The sequence below is a fragment of the Leptidea sinapis genome, chromosome 12 (genome assembly GCF_905404315.1).
Source record: "Leptidea sinapis chromosome 12, ilLepSina1.1, whole genome shotgun sequence".
Lineage (NCBI taxonomy): Eukaryota > Metazoa > Arthropoda > Insecta > Lepidoptera > Pieridae > Leptidea > Leptidea sinapis.
Genome location: NC_066276.1, coordinates 1,003,654 through 1,031,011, shown reverse-complemented (window position 1 = coordinate 1,031,011; position 27,358 = coordinate 1,003,654). Strand labels below are relative to the sequence as shown.

The window sequence follows — 27,358 nt, the reverse complement described above, 5'->3', positions numbered from 1 at the left end:
GTGAAAATAATAAGGTGAAAAAATCTATGCTTTCTGGATCTGGTACTGATGAACTCTATGTACCTTCATTATGGTACTACAAAGAGCTTGAATTTCTACAAGACCAAGTGGAGGAAGAATCGGGGATCAGTTCAATAACAGGACAAACGGTAAATAGTAGCAATGTTTATTTTATTTTAATTCTACAAGTACAACATATACAGTTACCTACTCTAAACATTTGTAATTTTTTCATTTTCAAATAAGAATTCATTTTCAAAAGAATATTTTTATAAACAACTTGTTACAAATAGGTACAACATAATATTTTAACCTAACCAATAATAATATTTTAACTTAACCAATTAATAAATATTTTTTATTTTCACAAGTACAGCAAATACGATTACCTATTCTAAACATTTGTTTTGCCATGGAATAGCACCCGTTGAATTAAAATATTCACAAAAATCATCTCTCACTTCTTTTGCTAATGTAGCGCTATTTCCAGCCCGTGTACGTTCGATATTCAACAATTGATTTGACTCATTTCTCCAAGATCCTTGTATGACAGTCCCTGTAACACAATCTTCCATGTCTAATTCTCCATTCCTAATGTAGTTTTTTTGTTTCATTAGTAAATTGTGTAAATGACAACACGCCATTACTGCAATTTTAGCTTTTGTAGGAGATAATTTGATGGGTTTTTGGAGAATCTTAAAACGACTCGCAAGAATGCCGAATACATTTTCAATTATTCGCCGAGCACGGGATAAACGATAGTTGAAAATCCTTCTGTTATCATTTAAAACCTGCTTATTGTAGGGCTTCATAAAATTTGGAAGAAGCTGGAAAGCTTCATCGCCTACAAATACAAATGGCATTTTTTTATTAAATTTTGGCAATTCCTGTGGCTCTGGAATCTGCAACTGGTTGTTCTCAAACATATTCCAAAATTTTGTATTTTTAAGTACTCCTCCATCTGACACTCTACCATTTGTACCGACATCAATCATGATAAATTCATAATTTGCATTAGCTATGGCCATAAGCACTATGCTGTGTGTTCCCTTTTAATTATAATAATAGGAACCGGAAAGCTCAGGTTTTTGTAAAGTGATATGCTTTCCGTCTACAGCTCCAATGCAATTATCAAAGTTCCATGAATTTCCAAATTGTCGTGCCAATATTTTCCAACTTTCTTGTGTTTTGGGTATCTGAAACATAAAAATACTTATTATTATTATGTAATATGTTTATTATTATGTATTATTATTATTATGTAATATGTTTATATTTATTGTTTTGGTTTCTAGGAATCATCATCAAAACTACTGTCCATCCTGTTTTGCTATGCAAGGACTTAGCAATATTAATAAATCTTCAAATGTTTTATGGTCCATGCGCAGGAAGTTTGCATAGTCATTTGGTTCTGTGAGCACTATTTCCCGTAACAAATTTTCGTGCGTATATTTATCCCGTAATTTCAACCACTCTCTAGACCATCGACGACCTTTTTTCTTTTTCTTCATACATAGTGCTAGTGTCAATGCCAAAAACGCCTTATCTGTATTATTACTCATTGTTATATACGACAGAAGATGATAACAACACACGAACGTCAAGGAGAAAACTGAAATATGGGCAAATTTATTTCATCTATTGGTTTGATCGTATGCGCTTTTGTTTGATGAAAACATGAAGTTTGACAAACAAATTCGACAAACAAATTTGACCGTCTACAGGGCCCTTTACACATCCTCTCTAAATTGCATGCGTAAACGTAGCATCTCTTTGTAAATACCAAATCAACCACTTGAAATACGTCATCACACCACAAAATATATACTAAGATCCATGAAAATAATCGATCTTTGCAGTGAGCTATATGTAATTGTAGCTATCATTAAAGATCACATTGATCGCAGTGTATAAGGGTTACCCTGAACTTGTATTAAAGCTGCATTACAAACCATTGCCATATTGCTAAAGTAAAGACACTATTCCGAAAAAAAAAAACAAATTAAATATCGACCTCCAACATAAAATAGACATACTTTAAAATAAAAATAAAATATTAATTGTATATACAATATTTTTCAGTTGGTGCAAAGTTACGCGAAAAATAACGACATACAAAACATTTATGGGTATGAAATATAGCCAACAAACTTCATAATGTAGAGAAAATTCTATTTTCCAATTTATTTACCTCATTTTACAGTGTGGGAATAGGAATATTGTTCGTTTATTTAAAGTCGTTTGAAAAATATTGTGTCTAAGGGCTGATTGAAGTGGAACGCAATTAGAATATTACTTACATACTGAACATAATTTTAAGTTTACGCTCATTACTCAGTTAACAGATTCAATTCACATTTAACCATCATAAACTAAATGCAGTTCAAGTCTAAACGCGTTTAAATGCTGACCGCAAAATTATGGACGTTTGACGGAATCATTAAAACAACTTTGAAACAGTCTACTGTTAATGAGTTAAAACTCGGAACACAATTTTGGTATATCTTACTGTTAATGACATGGAAACTCGGTTTTCATGAACGCGCTAAAAATGTTTTGAAGAAATCGCTTTTTCTTTAATCAAGATCAATACTGGCATTTGAACTAGTAGTAAAACTGAGTTTTATTAAACTCGGTTTGAAGTATTGGTGAAATCTCTCTGGGCTTAATTCATACATATAAAAACTTACGGTACATCATATTATGACTATTTGATATTTTTAACAGACTTCAAAAAAGGAGGAGGTTCTCAATTCGTCGGTATTTTTTTTTATGTTTGTTACCTCAAAACTTTCGACTGGGTGAACCGATTTTGATAATTCTTTTTTATTTGAAAGCTGGTGCTTCCCGTGTGGTCCCATTGTAATTTGGTCCAGATCTCAAAATGGCATCCATGAGAAAACCATAAAAGTCCTAAATTTGCTATACGTACGTATAGCAAAGTGGATGACAAATTTACGAATAACTCAATATCGCGCCAACCGATTTCGATGATTCTTTTTTTATTCGAAAGGATATACTTCAAAGATAGTTTGGTGAGAGTTTGGTTAGGTTCTGATTACGGAATCCATGGCAAAGTAACGGAACTCTTCAATTAAGCGCTTACATTCATTGCTGCATTGAAAAATTTAGTATATCTACACATATTTAGACAAATTCTTAGTTAGTGTACTTCAAATTCACTAAAAATCAAAAAAAAAAAAAAAAAAAAAAAAAAAAAACAGCCGACTTCAAAAACACTATTCCAAAACAAAAGATATAATATGCACTAAAAAGTATTAAAATAATTGCGTATTTTTATACAATCTAATTAATAAATCTAATTATAGTTACGATTATTGTAATTTTTGGAGTCAGTGTCATTCAAGATAGGTTTGTTACTACACACATAGTTATAGATGAGATGTGCTTGAGTTGTGAGGGGGCGAGAAGCGAGAGCGGGTCGCGGCGGAAGGACACCAATTCCAAAAATAACAATAATCGTAACTAGAATTAGATTTATTAATTAGATTGTATAAAAAATACGCAATTATTTTAATACTTTTTAGTGCATATTATATCTATTGTTTTGGAATAGTGTTTTTGAAGTCGGTTGTTTTTTTGTTATTATTTATTATTCTCATTCATTAGCCACAAAAGGGATTTTGTGATATTTTTTTCATTTGCAGCTGAAACCGCGAGGCACTGAGAAATTATGTTTACAATCCTACATAAACTTGAAGCAAAAATATATCCAAATAAGCCCAAGCCGGGCCCAATCTATTTACATCCATTTCAAATGTATTTTTCTTTGAAATTTCGTCTATACGTGTTAGACTTGATTTTCCTTTCTTTATTGTAAAAAGAGAGAACAAAGGTCTTTCTCAATATTTGCCAACACATTTTATAGGCTAAATGTGATGAAAATTCACTTTATCGTCAAAAGATCTTACAAGCTACATAACTTTGTAATCATTTTTTTCGTGGCCAGAACTGTTTCATTGAAGATAGTATGTCAAATGGAATTAATTTAAGGGTTGATAGATGCTAACCGTTGTTTCTTTCAAATAACCTTATCAAAATTGATATTAGAGGCAATAATGTTAAAAGGTGATAATTTATACTGTTACGAAGATGGTTTAAAGGAAACATTTTCTAGACTTTTTTTAAAACTCGGAGACGGAGACCGCAAGTTGAAATATGATTTGAGGTCGTTCTAAAAGGCTCTAAAACGTAGTAGAAAGTTTTTTCAGAGAGTTATTTCAGACATTCTCCGAGCAAGCTTAGTTACCTGGAATATTTCTCAGGAGATCCAATTGCTCTGCCATAACTATCTACTATTTGCAATATTATCTACTCGTAAGTCTGTGATATCTGAGCTGTCTAAACTTTGAGATCCATCATCGGCTAAAGTGGAAGAATTAACAAGAAGCTAGAAATTGTTCAGTCAAGTATGGCGGTTATAGAGTTCATGAAATCCTATACGAGCAACTTTGTGTGAGGAGGATACACTCTGCACAAACGTTCGATCCCTCCCTCCCTCCCAAGTACCATTGTTTAGGGTATGTTTCTTTATAAGGTTGGCCACGCTCTTGTAAGGGCCGCGATGACCACATACTATCAGATGTATACTGGTCACTCGGCTCCAATGTCCTCTCCTTCCATAAAAAAAAATCCAAACTTTATAGAACCAATTCTTGTAGCCTAGAAAATGAAAGAATCTGAAGATTTCCTGAGAATCTCATCAAAATTAGTCCATTTTCTGAATCCACATAATATGTATTGTTATGTATAGAGATAACAAAATTATATATTTTCAATTTAAACTGTCTAGGGTTTTTCAGTATGACTTCTTGCGTTCAGAAAATCTGTTTCTTGAAAACAAGTCCATTTTCATCAATAGCAGGTACAAACATAATCTTTAAAATTCGGTTTGAATTATTAAATTTGTTGAATAATTACTCAAGCTATGGTGCTCTCACAAAAAACGCTTTGGATATAATATAGTATTTAGTGATTGCTACGCGCTACAATGAAGTTCGTAGTACATTTCAACAATTGCTATAAAGCGAAATTACCAATAATCTTAACTGTTATCAGCTTGTACATAAATAACAGACAAACCGACAAGATAAAAGCTGAGCTACACATTGTAATGTTACGTGACAGGATTAGAGGGTTCAGAAAGCAGCAGTATTATTCCGCAAGTAATTTATTGCACGTTGCAGCTGTCAGTTAGTTCTAGTTATATCTTATTAAGTACCAATAACTCGATACACACGAATACCAATAATGAAAAAATCAAAAATCAAAATAAATATGTGCGCCTCGCTTGCATGTGCATATATATACCACCAAGCTCTTGAATACCTATCAAAAGTATAGTAATGAATAAACAAGAGGAGAATAAAAAAATAAATCTCTAACTATGGGCCTTATGAGGAAGCTCATTGCCGCTCAGAGGGTAATGGAGAGCGCTATGCTCGGAGTTCAGATGCTTCGAATCAGAAATGAGGAGATCGGTAGGAGAACCAAAGTCACGCACATAGCCTAGGTGGTTGCGAAACTGAAGTGGCAGTAGGCAGGGCACATAGCTCGAAAGACAGATGGCCGTTGGAGCAGTGAAGGCCTCAAATGGCGACCATGCACCGCAAGACGTAGTGTTGGTAAGACAAGATGGACCGACGATCCCGTCGCCGGAGTAGCTTGAATGAGGGCAGCGCAGGACTGATCATGATGGCAATCTTTGGGGAAGGCCTTTTTCCAGCAGTAGGCGTCTTCCGGCTGAAATGGAATGGAAAATGGAACCAAGAGAAGTACAACGAGTCACATATCATAAAATTCATTTATTACGCAACATTTATTCAGAGTAGTATAGAAGGTACATATGACTTCGACTTTTTCATGTAGTGATAGAAAACCTGGGATTCGATTTGGGACCCACAATTATTTTTATTTTCAATATTTGTTTTGTATGGACATATTTTCTATGAGAGAATTTAGTGAGGCGCGGTTTGGCAGTACGCTGTGAAACAATTTCATTATAACATCAGGGCGCATTTTTACAAAATAATTCTTGATGTTTTAGTATTATTTTAGTATATATATTATATTAGTATTTTTTTATTATCTACAGAACAACGTCTGTCGGGTCAGCTAGTATATATATATTGAGAGCTATATTGAATTATCATGTCTCCTAGAAAACTGGATCTGCGTCGGGAACATATTCACGCGATGATTTTTATGATTTCAAATGTAAAAGCCTTACGGCCTTACAAGACGAGTCATTTGATCGAATTTAATTAATGGCATTTGTGGATAAAAGCCCTTCTAAAGCAACCATCTACCGTTGGTATAACGAATTAAAGCGCGGGCGTTTATCTTTGGGGGATGAAGAAAGTAGTATTTGTCCTTCGACGGCTGTTATCGAGGAAAATGTGCTAGCAGTGAAATTAAATTCAAGAAAATAAACGAATTAGATACAAATAAATTCTACGATTACATAAAATTTTTTTTTTGTATATAATCAGTTTTAAAGTAAAATAAAGAGAAACAAATTATTTCCTAAATAGCCCGACGATCTAATGTTCTCTGTGAATATCACGCGATTCAGAGTTAATTTTGATGAAGCTAAGCCGAGCCGCGTTTTACACAACTGACTTCAAATTATGAGCTGCTATTGCACGTTTATTCGTGTTTCATTTTGGTTGGCATTATCTAAATAACCACTAAATGGGCCAGCTGATTATCGTATTTAACAAGTACTTTTTTAAGGATGTTCACTTCTCTGTGATATATTTTCAAGCATAAGACTCTTCTAACTGAAGTAGTTGTACAGATATTTACTGAGTAGGTCAATGGATGCATGATCTCTTATCCGCAATATCCTAAAAAATCAAGAAATGCTGGAGGCAGCCAGTTACTGGTCCTCGCCACCAAGCCGACGGCACGCTATGCTGCTCCTAGGCATAAAATGCATAAGCTTGGACAGGAGACAACTGAGAGCCCCCACGGAGTTCCTATTCGGTCATTGCAAGCTGAATGGACACCTAGCCAAAATGGGTCTCAGTTAATCAAACCTGTGCAGATTCTGCTGCAAAGCCGCTGAAGACCCCATACACATCCTTCTGGAATGCGAAGCCATTGCCAGAGTCAGGCTGGGGTATCTTAAGATACGTTCACTTAAAGCAGAGGATGTGCCCTGCCTGGACCCTCTGAGGATCCTACGCCTTTTAAAAGTAATAAGGTCTCGAGTATATAATTTAAATCTCGGCACAGTAACACGTTTCCTAGTTAGTAGCCTCGATTCTCCTCCTCAACTTTTGACTTGAGGGTAGGGGCGCTAGCGCAAGCACACTATTTCCTAGGATTTAAGTGCATTGTTATCCCCAAATCTTAATAAAAAAATAAATAAAAAAAAAATTTAACGAAAATCATCCGACTTCAAAAACTCTATTCCAAAACAATAGATATAATGTGCACTAAAAAATATAAAAATAATTGCATATTTTTATACAATGTAATTCATTAATCTAATTCTAGTTACGATTATTGTTATTTTCGGAATCGGTGTCCTTCCGCCCGCGACCCGCTCTCACCTCTCGCCTCCTCATGACTCAAGCACATCTCACCTATAACTATGTATATAGTACCAAACCTATCTTGGATGACACCAATCATCGAAATCGGTTGGCGCGATATTGAGTTATTCGTAAATTTATCATCCACTTTGCTATACGTATGTATAGCAAATTAAAGACTTTTATGGTTTTCTTATGGATGCCATTTTTAGATCTGGACCAAATTACAATAGGGCCACACGGGAAGCACCAGCTTTCAAATAAAAAAAAGAATTATCATAATCGGTTCACCCAGTCGGAAGTTTTGAGGTAACAAACATAAAAAAAACATACCGTAAAATTGAGAACCTCCTCCTTTTTTGATGTCGGTTAAAAAATGGATGCACATTTATCGTATTTTTATTGCATATCACGAACAATTCGTATGTTTTCTATAGTATTATATTTTCTACTTCAGAAGTCATACACAAAATGTAAAGTCGAGGTAAGTTTCGATAAAATTACTTGTATAATTTGTTAATTTTGTATGATGTAAAAAGTCCTATCATTTTCAAAAAAAGTAATGCCAAACTTTTAAGTATCTATTTCGAGTCTGTGGTTAAGCCTACTGGCAGTGTTATGAATTTTCGGTATACCAGTTCCTTTTTCATAATATTCAATATAAACATTAACCGTTTGTGGGATGAAATAAACACCACCACAGGTTTTACTTTTTAAAAGAATATCCAAGCATTTTTATACATTTTTTTATTGATACACTTTTACTTGCCTCAAACTAGGTATAGCCTATATCGTACTATGGTTGCAAAGAGAGCGATAATTTGTTAGTATAATATACATAAATACAAACTAGACCAAAGAGATCCTATTGAAACAGGAAAAACAAATTTCTTACGCGAACATTACCAACTAACAAACGGCAAAATCTATAATGAGGACTCGTTCAAACTGTAAGCTTAGAGCAAGCAAAATAAATGCAAATAGGACTCATTCAAATATACTCGAACCGAACTAAATGGTAAAGGTACTTGTGAAATTCTAGCTTCGCTATTAGTTATGGATTAAATATAGGATATTCCTTATTTATATGACAAGTATAATCACTTTATAGTTCATATTCAAGCAAAACAAAGTATTATGGCTTATTACCTATACCACTATTGCACCGACATGTTTCCTCTTAATTTGAAAATTGGTAGAATGAACTTTCGTAGAAGGACAAAGCCTTGATACTTTACATGTTCCTCTAGCAATGCCAGTCAATAAACAAGCCGACTAAAGGACTAGCATCCATGTTCACACAATAAATTAAAAAAAATAACATGAACGTTGCTGGCTTCATAGAATGCTTTCTCTGATGTTGAATCGAACACGCATTGGATATTGAACTTCTTGAATGTTCTTTTCAAGAGCCCTTCTTTTTCCGGTAGGTTCAGCAAATTAAATAAAAACATAATAATTACTTAATATACTAGTCACTTGACGGTTTTTTTTTTCTCTTTTGTTTGCTCTTTAGGGGGAGTGAAATCAATTAAAATATTAAATCAGTTGTACTTAGCGTAACCATGGCAATCATAGTTTGATTGGTATTTTTTTAAGTAATATTTCAGTTGAAAGCAACACTTCCCTCAGTTTTGATTCATATCTTTAGTGTCGATGCCGTGAAATTCATAAATTTTATGTGCTTCTAATTCATAAGTATTTTTAATAAGCCAATTTATAAAATGCCCACCAACGTCTGATCGAAACCCGAAGTACATCATCGCTAACGCATTTACATGCTATCAAAAGTACAAAAGGCTTACAATAGGCTCCGCACTGAATCATTTGGTATCGCTGGTTTCCTAAACTACAACACAAACACGATTGCACCTTTAAACTGTTGAGCGATACATAAATATAGAAATTTAAATTGGCCGCAACAATTACATACAAAACATGTTTAAAGGAAAAAAACTAAAATAAATTATCTAAAATTGATTAATATTATATTAATGAATTAGTGTTAACTTATATAAAATTAAAAAGGGTAAGTTGTGTTGAGTCACTTACATGTATGTTGTTGTTTGTGAGCTTACTTTATACATATGATGGATTCGTTACTCTTGTAATCGAGAGTTTGCAAGATCAGCAAATAATGTAATACCCTATTACATTATTTTAGGCTTCATTTTAGTTAATTTATTTTAGTACATGCGCGATTTATACCTTTATAATAACTCCACTAGGGCCCACAAGAATACGTATATAAATGATAATATTCAACATCATAAAATAAATCAGGCAAGTACGTTGAAATAGCATACATCTCGTACCACCGCGCACTGGCACATATTGAGGAGGAATTTACGACCGAATCAGCCCTTAACGACGTTTCCATGTATTTATGGCTTACCAATAATAATGCTTAGACTGATAAGTGAAACAAGATTACTTGTAGTAGTCCCTATAAACATGTTTATGTTGATTTCAGCATATTATGAATCGTATTAAACTTAGTATGAACCCAATTCATGGCTTCAAAGATGATAATAACTATAACATTTTATGGTAACGTTGAAATTGTATGGAATTATTCTAGATCTATTTGAATTAAAGGTTTTAATTACGCATTAAACCAAATTGGAGTCATTTATATTTGAGTTTTGCTGTTTTTGATATATTATTCAAAAGAAAACTATTTCTTTTTGAACAATTATAGATGGTTCGAACAGTAAATTTTTAAAACCCTTTTTACAGAAAAGAGACATAGCTTTTTCATGCAGAATGCTAGTCATTTCTGTGATAAGCAAAACATATTTTATCTACACCCATGCTTTAAATCCTCTATTAAAGATTCTGAAACAGTGAGCTTATTACCAACATTAAAACCCTCAATGTCGTAATAACCATTACATCATCCAAACGAGGGTTGTAATGTTGTACTGAATTTCATAACAACACTCCTTGGTTTTTTTTTCGATCCCTTCATGCGCAAAGATTATCAACAAATAGCCACATTTTTATTGCTCGATGCCTGGTATCTGTATGAATTTCAAAAAAAGAACATTTTCGTTTACGCGCGTTCCACACTACCAGAACGTGGCGTGCCGTAAAAAAAAAGTAGGTTATTCGAATCCCCGCCATTTTTCTTGAAAAAATGAGTGATTCAAGTTTTGACAGCACACCGCCGGCTATTTTAAATGCTGCAAAAGAACATAATATTTTAGTGAATTTTAATAATTGCACAATACAAAATGCTTCCAATACGGTCGAATATGGTATTTTGATTAACACCGATAGTTAAATAAACCATTTGTTACTGACCAAAATCTTGTTAAAATTGAAACATTTTGCTATTAGTCTAAGATCCCGCTATACAACGACCTTCACCGAGATGCTTATTTAATGAGACGTATTTTTTATGTTATTACATATGCCAATAAATATATCCTATATGGGTTGCCTAACAAATTTCAGTCCAGAGTATTTTTAATTAATAATTTAATTTTTTTTTTAAACATTGCACCGGTGTGATTATTAAATAAATTTGATACCAATCGAAAGTTTGAAGCCCATAGAATATGCAAACGTTAGGTTGCCTATTTTTTTCCGGTCACAACCACGGGTTGCCAGGTGTAAACAGGTAAATCTATACTAGCATTTTGCAACGGTCTGATTATTGAATCAAACTTAGATAAAATGAAAGATTATTTCATAAGGAACACGGTGGTATAGGGTTGCCTGCGAAAAATCAGTGCCGAATTACGGTTTTCGAATTTTAAATAATAAAATATCGCTGCGAGTGAATGTGTGTGAGAGAGAGGTCCCAGACCAACCATCCCATGCGGTAGAAAAGGACGCAGCGTAGCAGCTGTTTAAAGTCCGCCCATTTAAAGAAGGAGAGTGCGCATGCTATTTGTGCTTGGAAATGAAAAGGATAGCGATAGACGCGTATATGCTGTGCATTATTTTGGAGTAGATTGTCGCTATAGATACAAGTGAAAAAACGTGCTGCTATTTATTGTTGGAAAAAATGGCCAAAAAGTGTTTTTTGTGTGATTCGGATGACGGAATAATTGATTTTGATGATGAAACTTTTGAAAACTGTGCATTAAAGTTATCTTTTCGTAAAAAAAAAAAATTAAATACAATTTTGTTGAGCTACCCAGTTTGTAGGTTATCATACCACGTGCTACAAAAAAGTGACTGTTTTGAATAAAAAATATAACGAAGAATTTCTTAAATTTATCGCGGAATATACAGTAAGTACATAATAATTGAATCTTTAAAATTGATTTCGATGATATTCAAGATTACCGATGTGAAACCTTGCAAAAAAAGTTAATGAAGAAATTTGGTAATCTTATTACGATTGAAGCGTCAATGGGAATACGTAACAAAAAAAATAACTATTTCTGTATATTAATAATTAACTACTCCAAAATAATGCACAGCATATACGAGTCTATCGCTATCCTTTTCATTTCCAAGCACAAATAGCATGCGCACTCTCCTTCTTTAAATGGGCGGACTTTCAGTCGCTGGCTGACAGCACGCGCGGTCGGTCAGAGGTTCCGAGACCTCTTGCGAGATGGATACCTTATCTTGTGACAAGTGCCGGTTGGTCGTGAATGAGTGCCTGAGTTTTTGTGTTAACACCCTAGATTCAATTGATAATGTCAGTTTAGCACTTCTTTGTAGGCAATCATTCGACGAAGAGGAAATTTTCAAGGCGAAACGCTTGCTGTTTGAGACGATTCCACAGAGACTCGTCAAAAGAAAGGGTGAGGATCGAAAACAGAAAAATATAGAGGATATCATTAGTGTTTTACGAAGTACAGAGCCCGATGATATTCCAACTTTTGTGGCTAAAGACCTACACAAGCTGCCGCCCGTTACTTTCGATCATATTGATGTGACACGCCTTTTGAAGGATATTGTTACCCTGCAGAGTCAGGTGCGGGCTCTTCAAGAGAAGCAGGAGGAGTATATGACAAAAAAAGATTTTGAAATTTCCGTTAGAGACTACGAAAAGAAGAAAATTGTGTCTGAGGCTGAAGCAGGAGAGACTGAACCTTATGTCAATACCAAGAGAGGCGGTTTTTGCTTGCAAGATAGCTACGACTCAACAAGTGGCCCGATGGGGTTAATGACCGGCCTTTCAAATGGCACACCGCCGAACGTGACAATGCAAAAACGAGTTCTCGCGCAACCGTCACCGTCTTACGCGTGTGTGGCAGCGGTGCCGACCAGTAAACCTATCTCTGTCACGCCCGTTCAACGAGTGAATCAAGTAGAAGCGCACGCGTCACCGCCAGCTGATGCGATGATGTCATGTAATGCAATGAATTGCGAACCGAGTGGCGCGGAAACGCAAAATAACAACGAAGGAGAGTGGGTTCGTGTCGTAAGGCGTAAGTCATCGCGATTTAAAGGAACGAGAGGTACAGCGACGGTAGACTCCTCAACAAAACTAAAAGCAGCGGACTTACAAATCCCGTTATATATTTATAATGTTTCGAAGGAAAACACGGAGCGTGATGTCGCGGAATATGTATATGGAAAGACGCAGATAAATATTGTGCCTGAAAAGGTACCTATGAAATCGTCTAGAGATTACAATTCTTTTAAATTTTATATACCTAGAAGTAAATTATTATTATTTACGGACAGTAAATTATGGCCAGAAGGTATATATTTTAGAAGATATATATTATTTAGACATGGAAAAAAGGCCATAGTAAATCCAGAAAAAGTGGACATTAATAATGGATCTAAACAAAATTAGAGGGAACAAACATACACTAAAGCTAGTTAGCTATAACTGTAAGTCCTTGAAGCGGTCGGTGGACAGCGTGAGGAGCCTATGCGGATCTGCGGATGTAGTCGCACTCCAGGAGACCTGGCTGCTGCCGTTTGAACTTACCTACCTTAGCACCATTCACGACGAGTTTGAGTCTACGGGTACATCGGCTGTGGATACGGGAGCCGGCATTCTACGTGGCCGTCCCCACGGAGGAGTCGCGCTGTTATGGCGTAAGAATGTGTTTTCGTCCGTGTCTATAGTGAAGTGCGACAGCGTTAGGTTGTGCGCCCTCAAATGTCAGGTACGTGAGCACTCGATGCTATTTTTTTCTGTGTATATGCCTACAGACTGCCCGGATAATTTAGCGGAATTTACAGAGTGCTTGAGTGAAATTAATGCAATTATTGAAGACTGCGGTATTAGTATGGTTTTTATGTTAGGCGACTTTAACGCACACCCTGGGGAATTATTTTTTAATGAATTGATACAGTTTTGTGGCGAGCAATCATGGGTGTGTGCCGACTACGAACTGTTGTCAAATAAAAGCGATGTATTTACATATACTAGTGATATTCACGGCTGCTCGCGATGGCTAGACCACTGCCTTGTAACGAGTATGGCTAGAAAATACGTTGATCGTATAAACATAGTGAACAATGTGTCGTGGTCTGATCATTATCCTGTAGAGGTTTATTGTAAACTCAATTTATTTCACACTCGTCTAGAAAGCGCGCAATCGACGGCTTTTAATAAAATAAGTTGGGGACGTAGGGACACTGATCAGATTAGTCTGTATACTGAGTTTTGTAACAATAGGTTGAAGATGGTAGACTTTCCCGTAGAGATGGTAGATTGCTGTAATGAACTATGTAACGACCCGGAACATAAACGGATCTTAGAACAATGGTACGAGGATATTACAAGCATACTACAGGATGCGGCAATATATAGTCATAGAGCTACCCAGCGACATAAAAAAAGATATATCACTGGGTGGAACAAGCATGTGAGACCGGCTCATGCGAAGGCTCGTCTCTGTTTTCAGTCATGGGTGTGGGCTGGGAGGCCGTCTTGTGGGGTCTTGTACGACGAGATGCGGGAATCTCGCAAGGTATTTAAAAATAAACTTAAATGGTGCCAGAACAACGAGGAGCAAATCAAAATGGACATGTTAGCCACATCGTACGAGACTAAGCACTTCGGCAAGTTCTGGCAGCACACCAATAGACTGAATGCAAGGGCGAATCTTCCGAGTGAAGTAGGTGGAGTGAGCGGATCTCAAAAGATTGCTAATATGTTTAGGGAGCAATTTAAAGTGGAGCCTCTTAAAATACCCTTTACGAACAACGATGCTGAGGACATCGTGGTTAACAGGGAAGTCTTGGTGCGTTTTACGCTTACTGAAGTCAAGGGAGCACTAAAGAGTATGAAACATGGAAAGTCACCGGGACACGATGGCCTGAGCATCGAGCACTTAAGGTATGCGGGTTCGCACCTTCCCAGAGTCCTCAAATTGCTCTACAACCTATGTATTAACCACAGTTACCTGCCAGAAGCCATGATGAAGACAGTAGTAGTGCCCATTATCAAAAACAGAACAGGTGATGCGGCGGATAGATCCAACTACAGGCCGATATCGCTGGCGACGATAGTGGCTAAGGTGCTGGACAGTTTGATGGATGCACAGCTAAGTAAATCAATTAAAATACACGACGCTCAGTTCGGCTTTCAGCCTGAACTCTCTACGGAAAGCGCAATCCTGTGCCTCAAGCAAACTGTGCGGTACTATACCGACAGGAAAACTCCTGTTTATGCCTGTTTTTTGGATCTATCCAAAGCTTTTGACCTAGTAGCTTACGACGTCTTGTGGCATAAGCTCGAAAAGGAATCAGCTTTGAGACCCGAACTGATTTCATTGTTTAAATACTGGTATGGTAACCAAACTAATGTGGTTAGGTGGGGTAATGAACTTAGTGACCCATATAAAATGGAGTGTGGAGTGAGACAGGGAGGGCTGACGTCCCCTGGGCTGTTTAATTTGTATGTGAACCAGCTGATTGAGGGGCTCGGTGGAGCTGGTGTCGGGTGTTCAATAGATGGCATACGCATGAATAACCTTAGCTACGCCGACGACATGGTTCTACTGAGCCCCTCAGTTGGGGGTCTTAAAAGGTTGCTGCAACTCTGTGAGGAGTATGCCGGGATGAATGGACTCAGTTACAACGCCAAAAAAAGCGAGTTCCTTATTTTCAGGGGAAAGAACAAACTATCCAGCTTTAAACCAAAGATACAATTATGTGGTAATCCCCTGAAGCAAGTGACTGAGTTCAAGTATCTCGGTCATGTAGTAACCGACAGCCTGAGGGATGATAGTGACATGGAACGAGAGCGCCGGGCTCTGTCGGTCCGAGGCAATATGTTGGCCCGCAGATTTGCGCGCTGTACTGGGCAAGTAAAGCTGACCTTATTCAGGGCTTACTGCCAGTCATTTTACACGTGCAGTCTGTGGATGGACTACAGGCAGCGGACCTATGGTGCCTTGCGTGTTCAATATAACAATGTGCTGAGAGCGGTGTTGAGGAAGCCTCGACACTGCAGTGCGTCGGCAATGTTTGCGGATGCTCGCGTGGATGATTTCTACGCGATCATGCGCAAGCGTGCCGCGTCCATGATGCGCAGGCTAATGAGTAGTACCAACACTCTTCTCAGCGCATTGGCCAGGAAACTAGATAGTCCTCTCTGGAGGTGCTGGGGGGGTGCGCACATAGGCGCCAAGAGGCTCCCTCGGGTTTTTTAGTTATAGTTTTTAGTTATAGAATTAGTTGTTAAGCTAGAAATAAGTACCTACTAACATAGTTTTAAGTTATTTGTCATACTAACACAGTTATGGGTCTAATGGCCTGAAATAAAAGTTTATTATTATTATTATTATTATTATTAAACAGCTGCTACGCTGCGTCCTTTTCTACCGCATGGGATGGTTGGTCTGGGACCTCTCTCTCACACACATTCACTCGCAGCGATATTTTATTATTTAAAATTCGAAAACCGTAATTCGGCACTGATTTTTCGCAGGCAACCCTATACCACCGTGTTCCTTATGAAATAATCTTTCATTTTATCTAAGTTTGATTCAATAATCAGACCGTTGCAAAATGCTAGTATAGATTTACCTGTTTACACCTGGCAACCCGTGGTTGTGACCGGAAAAAAATAGGCAACCTAACGTTTGCATATTCTATGGGCTTCAAACTTTCGATTGGTATCAAATTTATTTAATAATCACACCGGTGCAATGTTTAAAAAAAAATTTTTAGATTATTAATTAAAAATACTCTGGACTGAAATTTGTTAGGCAACCCATATAGGATATATTTATTGGCATATGTAATAACATAAAAAATACGTCTCATTAAATAAGCATCTCGGTGAAGGTCGTTGTATAGCGGGATCCTATACTATATTATTTAATTTAAGTCACACTATACAAAGTATTTATTAATAGTTATTATTATTGATGTCAATTTTATAGTAAGGAACACACACTAATTTATCTCAATACTTATAAATAACTTCTAAATCTTTAAGCATCTTCTTTACCTTATTAATTAAGGTGTCTTTAAAGTCGAAATAATGTAAAAATTACCAAATATCAAGACAATAGATTCACTGCCACCACAGACATGTAAGACAATGAATTAGAGTTCCTTGCGGAGGTGTCATTGTGATTTATCGTAAGCATTTACATGCTCGCCTCAAATAAGGACGGTTTTGTAATTAAGTTTCTCTAATCGGGCACTCAAGCATAAAACTTTGTAGACTGTTTTGAAATCAAAGCATTGTGTTTTCAAATCAAAGCAAGCTTGGGTAGTTCGTGCCTTGTGACCAGGTGCATGTGCAGGAAAGGCCACGGTATATTTTTAAAAGGTGTATTGCTGAGAGGTTTCACAACATGATCCAAGACTGTATCTTGATACACTTTGGCTGAAGTTTTCACTCCTTTTTCACAATAATGTAGTTTTGTGACTCTTTGATAAGACACGCCCCACCAAACCATTACTGACGCAGGATGATGAACACGTTGTACCTTTCCGACAACTTGGGCAGCTTCTTTAGAACTGTAAGCGTACACTTAATCATTTTGCTTATTGTAGTGTTCTTCAATCGTGAAAATTTTTTCATCAATAAAGAGGATATTTCTGTGCCTTTCACCTACGTATCGCGACAGAAGGCGTTATAATCGATCCACTCTCTTCAATTGTAAAAATTGATTTAGGGCATGTCCTGTATATCGGCGATGAGCACCAAGCTTCAGCTCTTGTTTTATAATACGCGACAGAGTCCTAGCGGGAATCTAAAAAATTCTCAAATTCACTGGAACACACAAAAAAATCATCAAAATCGGTCCAGCCGTTTAGGAGATAGTTCAATTGTGAATTTAAACCATTCTCGAATCCACCTAAAGACACACAGAAAGTTTTATTAAATTCGGTCCAGCCGCTTAGGAGGAGTTCAGTTACAACAGACGCAAAAAAGAAATATAGATATTAAGATTATTATATATTGTTAGTAGTTAGTAGATATTGTTTTCGATCGGCTAAGGCTGATAACGGCTAAGTGAATTTTGGGCGATTAATGTTATAAGAACGAACGAAAAAATATGGCATCAAGTTAAAATTGTAGTGAGAGGCTGCCGTTAACAATCAGGTGAACAGAATAATTTGTATTGTAAGATTTCTGAACACTTGGCTTTTCTTACGCAAGAAGGCAAATATAAAACTTGGGACAAAAGACATTATTTATGGGTAATAATGGATTATTTTTAATTGAGCTATGTTCGTTTCTAATCAGAGGTATAAGCTTTATTTATTTATAAAGAAGGCTTAATATGTAGGTAAACAATTAATTCTATAAGCACTTATAATTTAACATTTCTTACATTTAATACATATATATTATGTAACTAAAAGGTATTCTGGTATTTAGTAGGTGTTGCATGTATTTATTATTGTAAATTTAAAGAAAGCTAAGTGAATTTAAAAATTAAAGGTTCAAAAAATATATCTTGAATTTGCCAAATGTAATTTACTGTTAATGGGTGAATTTGAGCCATTTTTCTACAAATATGTACTAACACGACAATGATAAGTTGATGGTACACATAATCTAATCTTGGATAGAAGTAAGGGACAGTATTGATTGTTTAATAATTTATATAACAATAAGAGGTTGTGATGCATTTCTGAGCAATTCTTAGGTTTTCATATTGAAGAATTTTAATATCTTTATAACTTATAATAGTTTTATTATTAGTAATATTACTCAAACTTGATATAACTCTAGATTCCAAATTACAATGGGGCCCCCATATTGAAGGATTGGCGAACAGACTTAGTTCTGCAGCATACGCGGTTAAAAAGATTAAACAATTAACTGACATAGATACGGCGGGACTAGTATACTTTAGTTATTTCCATAGTATTATGTCCTATGGTATATTGCTATGGGGCAACGCTGCCGATATTAATACAATATTTGTGCTGCAGAAGAGGGCTATTCGCGCTATTTATAACCTAGGTCCTAGAGAATCATTGAGAGCAAAACTCAAAGAAATTAACATCTTGACTGTTGCTTCTCAATATATTCTTGATAATGTAATGTATGTTCATAGGCACATAAGTGAATTTGCCAGAAACTGTCATAACCATAATGTTAACACCAGGAACAGACATAAACTGATGATGCCTACTACTCGGCAAAGTCGAGTTAGTAAGTCTTTTGTGGGGCGATGTATATGCTTTTACAACAAGATCCCAGAAAGTTTTCAAAACAAAAGTATTACGTTATTCAAAAGAATTGTTAAAAAACGTTTGTGTGGTAAAGGTTACTATAACATAAATGACTTTCTTAATGATACCACAGATTGGGAATGGTGCGACCGCCCTCAGGCTATTAAATAATAAGTTTAATTGTACAATGTTACTTTGTTACTTTGTAAATGGTACTTTAATTGTAAAACATATTTTTGATGAAAAAACAAAGCCCGCTGAGTTTGTTGCGCCCATTCTTCTCAGGCCTGAGGCATTCATTTTGGAATGGGTGGTAGTTTTTTGACTTTCAATAAGTGATTTCACATCCTATTTTGAATAAAAATATTTGAATTTGAATTTATAAAATTTTATGTATTGATTCAATCCTAGTAATGTACTTTTTGTAATACAGGCACCAGACCACCGAATTGTATGCAGCGTAATTAATATAATTTTTTTCAAAAAAAAATATTTTATACTTCCATTTAACTACGAGATTTCATTATTAAATTGAAATAATTACACAATACGAACAAGTAAATTACGTGCCTATCAGTCAAAATATTCTAGAAAGTTCCACCAAATTGATATAATTACTACATTTATCGAATTTTTGCAATTATAACTTTTTGGAGAGGCGTGATAGAAGATAATTATTATGAACTATAATTTTACTTAACATTTCTTTCATATTAATTTATCAGTGATAGCAATAGGTATTGCCGAAATAGACTGTCTACTGACAGCAAGGCAACCCCGTTTAAAAAATCATATATATTATTCGATTAATGAGAAATGCCTGTCCGCGATACGCGATGTTTGCTCCGTTCATTTTGCAAGTTCGTATTTTATTCGGGTGCTGGCAATTTTTACTTCGATGAAACGTATAATGAATCAATTGCATATAGATTGTACACAATTGCTTCATATAGCGTGTACGTTACAATGATATTACTCGAGAATATTGCTGCAATATTTGGCAATTTTCCCGAAGTGGAGAAAAATTCGGCTGTTATGTTCGCCGCTATCCATAATATTGTCCTCGCAAAAATGTTTCTTCTGCAATATCACAAGCGCTCTATCAAAAAATTGAACTTTGAAATTGTAGCAATAATGGAGAATATTAATAATGAACGTGTTATGAAGGCACAGTATACAAGAGTTAAATATGGCATCTCATTTTACGCCGTGAGCGTTTATTTAGCGTTAGGAGCCTACGGTATTGAAAGCTTGAGGAAGGTCATCAGTGAAGGTACTTCAAATTGATGTATTAATTCTCTTTGTACAGCCTGTTACATATGAAAAAAAAATCAAAAACACTATTTCAAAACAATAGATTATAATATGCATTAAAAAGTATAAAAATAATTGCGTATTTTTATACAATCTAATTCTAGTTACGATTATTGTTATTTTTGGAATCGATGCCCTTCCGCCGGGACTCGCTCTCGCCTCTCGCCTCCTTACAACTCAAGCACATAACAAAAAAAATCAAATTCAAAATTTCTATATTTGATCTTAATGTATATGTACAAAATTACTTAAATCTACTTATTAAAGCAATTTACAATTATAAAGCCTTATATATGTAGGTATCAGAAAACTTATTTCTACAACCCTATCTACGTATTGAGGGATAAAACTTTATTATGCTTAAAAACTAATACATGAGGTTTGTGGGGGGGGGGGCTCCAGGAAACTGGGAAAACCTGGCTATTTGCTATTGATATAACGTAATATCGTAACCTATCACTTAACCTAACTTAAGACTAATGACTAGAACTTAAAACTAACTTCAAAACTAAGGTAAATAAATACATAGATATGCACACATACATATATAATATATAAATATAAGAGGGGTGTGGGGTGGGGGGGGGTGGATCTTGGGAAAGGGAAGGAGGGAGAGGGAATAGGAGGCCAAACCTATCTTGGATGACGCTCAGAATTTTTAGGTTTTTCAAAAATCCTGAGCGCCACTACATTGTAATGTGTAGGGCGTGTCAATGACCATCAGTTGAACATCCTGCTCACCACGTCCCTTATTTTCATAAAAAAATTAGTTAATGTTATTGTGGCTGAATAGAATTACATTAACATCACCTGCACTTTGTTCCAGGTGCGCCGTTTTACACCGTCGTAACTTACCTACCGCAATACGATGACACTTCCACGACAGCAGATATCGTTCGAAGTTTCTTCTATTTCACTTGGCTGTACATGATGCTTCCAATGATGTCTACAGACTGTATGCCCATCATTCATCTTATATTATTAGCACACAAGTTTAAGACTTTGTGTCTATATTTTGAGGGCTTGAGGACGAACTTGGACAAACAAATAATACTTGTGGGACGGAATAATGCGGAGGATATGTTAAGACGCAGTTTCATAGAGGGAATAATAATGCATCAAAAATTAATTTTGTAAGGACCTTGTGCAAATATTTTTTAAATTACTCCATGATCTCTGTATTAAAATGGTACAGTGTACTTCAGTTATTTTCACAGCATCATGAGGTACGGTATTTTACTGTGGGCTCATGCTGCTGACATTAATATAGTGTTTGCTCTGCAAAAGAGAGTTGTTCGTTCTATGCATCAGCTTGGTTATAAACTGTCACTCAAAGAAAAATTTGAAGAAATAAATATCATGATTGTTCATTCTCAGTACATTTATGAAAATTTAATATACGTTCACAAAAATCGTCACCATTTTGCTCTTAATGGTGATTTTCATTATTATAACACTGAAAATAAGGGATCGCTTGTAACTAATTCCAGTAAGCTTCATAAAGATACATATTAACAGCTTTAAGGGTAAATGTATACACTTTCATAATAAAATCCAAGCCACATTTCAGGCATTATCTATAAAAAAAAATGTTTTATTATAAAATGGTTCTGTCGTATATCCTACTACTCCACAACTGAATATCTAAGTGATCCGACAGCCTAGGACTAGATTATGATTATTTTATAGCAAAAGCAATGACAGTAAAATATTGTATATTTTTATTAAAAAGAGCGCAAAAAAGGAACGCTGTGAGAGTTTCTTGCGCCGCTTCATCTCTCTCAAAGCGCCATTTGTTTCCGAAGCGGTAGTAGTACGAGGGGCACACTGAAATGATCGGGAATAAGAAAAACCACATGCGCAGTATAGGTAAATTGTATTTTATTATTTTTTGAAGTATTCTCCGTTCAACTTAATGCACTTTTCCCGTGCAAATCAATCATTAAAACAGTAATTCCAGTCCGAAGTTGATGTTGACAAAATGGCTGATTTGTACACTTCCACAGCTGCTTCGGGGTCTTCAAACCGTTGACCGCGTAATAAATCTTTTATTCTAGCGAATGTAAAGAAATCGTTTGGGCTCAGGTTAGGACTGTACGGAGGATGGCCAATCAGCTCAGCGTTTTCCTGCTTCAAAAAATCATTTGTATTCCGAGCCGTATGGGAGCTCGCATCTTCGTGATGTAAGATGATGCGACGTTTCGGGTTATTTTTTCGGAGTTCGGCTATCATTACTGGCAAACAAACCGTGATATACTACTCAGCGGTAACCGTTCTGCGATCCTGTAAAAGAATTGTAGCAACATGCTCCTTTTTTCGAGACAAACGTAGCGACCATTTTCTTTGACACGCTGCGGGAGCGAACCACTTTCGTTGGTTAGACCTCGTCTTCGAAGACCCAAACTTCTGACTGATGTTTTCTTTCAGGTTCGTATGAATAAATCCATGATTCGTCACTTGAGACAATATTATAAACGGCATTTGACTTCCCTCCGTTGAAGCGTTGCAGAGTATTCCGGCACCAATCTACAGGAGCCGCCTTTTGCTCTTCGGACAAATTGTGGGGATCGGGAAACTAGCTTTCTTACACAAAGTTCATTTTGTAATATCGACTGAATTGCACTCATTCTGATACTGATAACAGCCTGAATCTGCTCGTATGTCACATGACGGTCAACTAATACAGTAGTTCGCACAGCTGCGATGTTTTCAGACGTGACCGCTGTTCTTGGTCGACCTGCAGAAGAAACAGTGCTGAGCGACACACGACCGTGTCGGAACTCGGCATACCAGCGGTATATTGTCGTTTGACTCGGTGCTTCAACATCATAAATCGAAACAAGTTCACTGAGACATTTATCTTGAGATAAGCCGCGACGAAATTTGTGATAAATTATGGCACGAAAATGTTCACGCGTGAGCTCCATTTCTGTCAACGACGTGTCAACTTTCAACCAACATAGTTTTTGTTTTGATTTTTTTTTTTTTAATTATATGAATGTCAGTAAGGTTCTAAGAGGCCAGTATTCATATTCTAAAAAAGATTTTATTGTAACTCAATCAGAAATATTTAATTCCCGATCACTTCAGTGTGCCCCTCGATCAAGTATATTAGAAATGACATCAAAAAGAATTCTAAAGGAACCAATTTTGAGGAAATAAATGCTTTTAATGCCTTTTACAGATTCAGTTATTTTACAATTTCAGTGCAGATTCCTTTCCAATTATAAACTAATAGAAAATATAACGAGTGTCCCTCAAGTAAAACATGATAAAACTTTATTGCACCAATGTGACTAGGAAATAATTATTGTAAAATTTTCAAGAGAAAAAATATACATTTGTAATAAAACAAAGAATTTAACGCAATAATATTTGAGCTCTTTTCAACTTCAACTTTCAAAATTACGTACAAACTTGCTGGTCTCCGAGAAAACCTAACTCTAGAATATACTATCGTATAGACAAACTAACAACCGAATACTGCATAATCAATTTTGATTTGTCAATGTGTGTTAGGTAGTGGTTTAATTGGCCATAGGTCGCCTTTAATAATTTGGCCGCAAGTATATGTAATTAATTTTAGTATAATTAATTTTCTGGTGTTAAATATATTTATTGTGCACCCATATATTTTTTTAATAAATTGTGTGTCATTTAATGGATATGCAAAGAATTGAAAAAAAAATTAGTTGCCAACTCTCAGTCAGCCGCAACATAAAGGTTGTCGATAAATTGTAGACATCTGTTTTTTTTTTGTAATTGTGATACAGAATTGATGGTTTATATTTACTATTTACGATAGACCATGGTTGCCAGTTAAAAAATGGCCGCAATTAGAAGTTGCCATGATTTTAATTAATGTATTTGCTCCAGTTATGTGTGAGCAAGTATATGTTTTTTAATCAATTTTACGCAATTTTAAAGGAATTAAAAAAAAGTGGTTGCCAGCTCTCAGTCGGCCGCATCGTTGGGGTTGCCAGATGTAAACAGACTTCTGACAGTTTAAGACTTGTCAATCACAAACGGTTACAGTAAATACCTTTTTTTAGAGATTCGCTTACCTTTTCTATCTTGCTATATCTCCGATAGAGATGTTCTTCTCTCTCGCACTCTTTGTTTGTTTATACGCTAGTATATTGTATGTCAATGGTCCTGACATGCTTGTGTTTATTTGTTCACATAAAACCTTCATATAATATTATGCTTCACTTATTAAAAGGCATAAAAGGCATTTATTTCCTCAAAATTGATTCCTTTAGAATTCTTTTTAATGTCATTTCTAATATACTAGACACTACTACCGCATCGGAAACTTCTTCTTATTTAAGCTTAATTTTTAAAAATAACGGTAAATTGTAAAATTTATTTAAACTTTGCCACTCAAAAGTAATTTTTTTCTTCTTCACCACTTCTTCTCTTACATGTGTAGTAGAAGAAGAGGTGGTGAGGTTAGGTGGATAACCATATGATTCTGTAACATAGATCAGAGCATACTTCCTCCTAAAAGGCCGACAACGCATCTCTTGACCCTGATCTTGAGGATGTGTATGGGCGGCTGCCTCACCACTCCCCATTATGTGAGGCACTTGCACGATTACCCCTTTTCATATGATAAAAAGAAATCAGACATTTATAAAATGACGTGATATAGACGAAGAAATGTTGCTGAAGTCTACCCATTTAATATATCTCACATAAAACTAATTAACTATAAAAATATCAACTTGGCTTAACATAAAATATAATGTTCCAGCTTAGTTAGTCCATGAATGTTGTAACTTCCAATATTTCAGCTTAGCACAGGAGATACATCGTCTATTTGGTATCATAATGTCGCTGCAAGTTTGCGAAAGTTCTGCGGTTGCAGTTTTGCTTTTGCTTCGTTTAGCTGTAAGTAAGAGTTTTCAACTTTCTTAAATAGCGTTCTTGATTACGTGCGCTGAATAGATGCTTACCTACCTGCCTCATCTTCGGAGCAATCGAATACGATGCTTTCATATTGCAATCAAACAACTTCGAAATAATATACAAAGATTTGATAATTTCAATCGGTTGCACTACAAATATTATAAACACGATTAAGGCTACCCCAACTTAACTAAGGTTGGATTTGATGCCTGAAAAAATAGGAAACAAAGGTTTGGAATTTGCCTCCTTGTGCAGTGTTTCTGGGACGATACGACGACATGGGTACCTTAAAAAAAAGCGCGTTCACCTTCCTTAAAGGCCGGCAACGCTCATGTGATTCCTCTAGTGTTGCAATAAAATGTGTGTGGCGGTTATCACTTAACACCAGGTGACCCATACGCTAGTTGTCCTCCATTTCCATAAAAAAAAAGTTGTTTTGAAAATTGAAAGTCAATGAAATGTTATATTATATTATTTTTTAGAATACACACTTTTTCACATAAATTTAAAAGCAAAGCCTTACCTGAAGAAAATTTTACCCAATCACTAATGCTTTTTTTCAAGATACAAGAACTTAATATTGGAAGTCTTACTTACCTCGTATTAAAACACTTTTTTTTAGCTTTCTCCGCACTTGGATTTCACGAATGCTTTCATGACTTACTCATTTGTTGGGTCCCTTTTCTTCCTCTTGGCTCTTAATCTCTGGAATGCTGGAGAACTGACTTACCAGGTAAAATAAATTCATATCTTTAGCTTTGAAAAGTTAGGTATTTAATTTTACATTGTAATCGATCGAAGGCTTATTTTTATGATTTAACCTTCCGTGATCGGCGTGCCTCCGTCCCATGTATGCCATAGATAGGCGCCATTTTGGCGCGCTCGCATCGTTTATATTTTTAGCGCATTTATTTAATTGACTTTATAAGAAAACTATTGAAACAAGCTATAAGACCATGCAAAATAAACGATCTTATAAACAAAATGAGAGTCAGAACTTTGTCAGGGCGTAGTGTGCCGAACGGCACTTCCGATTTTGGTGTATATGAAAGATCTAGTGCCAAATGGCACTTCCCGATTTTGAAAGTTATAGGTATTTAGTTTTCTTCAGGGTCAGAACATTGTGCAGATTGGTGGTGTAACAGCTACTCAACGAGTTTTAATCCAACACCTAGATGACTCTTATCAACCAGTCAAGATATTTTTGTTTCCAGGCTTCACTTCTTTCTAATGCAATGTTCTATTGCGGCTGGCACTTACAAGATGCGAGAAAAGATACAAATAACGACATAAGAAAACTCGTCTTAATAGGGTGTGCGCAAGCACAGAAGCCATTAATACTCAAAGCTTTTGGAGTGCAGGATCTGTCATACGCTACTTTCGTGTCGGTTAGTCAATGGTTTATTTTAATGTATTTTATAAGTTACCACTTGTTTACAATATACAAGGGCTAATATTATTACCATATAAATAATTCATATAATATACATAAACAGAGTCAACATCTTAATCTAAACAAAGGTACATAAATAGTTACATAAAATATTTCTAACCTTAAATTCCAATATTTAAAAAAACGCGCAAATCTGTTGTACAATATGGTTTACCGCTAGACTCGTTCTAGAATGAAATTTCGTGCGCAATATTTTTAGCATGTTACAACGAAGTAATTCGCGTACCCTTTATTGTCACGGATGTTCCAAATTTCCGAACTTTCTGAAATTGTGGTAAAATTGTAGGTACCTATGTCAAGTTTTGGTTCTAGATTAATAAATTGATGAATTTTTAATTTATGACTAAAACGACAAAATATTAATCGTTCGACTTGTTCTTTACATTGATTTGGTTATTTATTTCCAGGTGGCGAGAATGACTTATTCTGTATTCGCCGTATTTTATCAGCGACGCAGCTAACTGCAAACAATTTCAAATATATAAAAGCTTGCTACAAATTTGTCAACCTTACAATATTATTAACATTTACTATGTAGAAC

The 27,358-nt window shown here is 35.6% G+C and overlaps 1 protein-coding gene across 1 annotated transcript; it reads left to right on the top strand.

Moving 5' to 3' along the window:
- LOC126967026 (uncharacterized) lies at positions 1-27,358 on the top strand. The gene is made up of 6 exons (XM_050811339.1): positions 1-14; positions 21,280-21,586; positions 25,250-25,346; positions 25,987-26,097; positions 26,579-26,752; positions 27,225-27,358. The coding sequence occupies exons 2-6, from the start codon at positions 21,381-21,383 to the stop codon at positions 27,276-27,278; spliced, it is 642 nt and encodes a 213-aa protein (XP_050667296.1). The 5' UTR covers positions 1-14; positions 21,280-21,380; the 3' UTR covers positions 27,279-27,358.

Excerpts from the sequence above, each read along its gene's own strand:
- LOC126967026 (XM_050811339.1), top strand. The coding sequence starts at position 21,381 with ATGATGCTTCCAATGATGTCTACAGACTGTATGCCCATCATTCATCTT. Across the intron at positions 21,587-25,249 it reads ATGCATCAAAAATTAATTTT|CTTAGCACAGGAGATACATC; the intron begins GTAAGGACCTTG and ends CCAATATTTCAG. Across the intron at positions 25,347-25,986 it reads TGCTTTTGCTTCGTTTAGCT|CTTTCTCCGCACTTGGATTT; the intron begins GTAAGTAAGAGT and ends ACTTTTTTTTAG.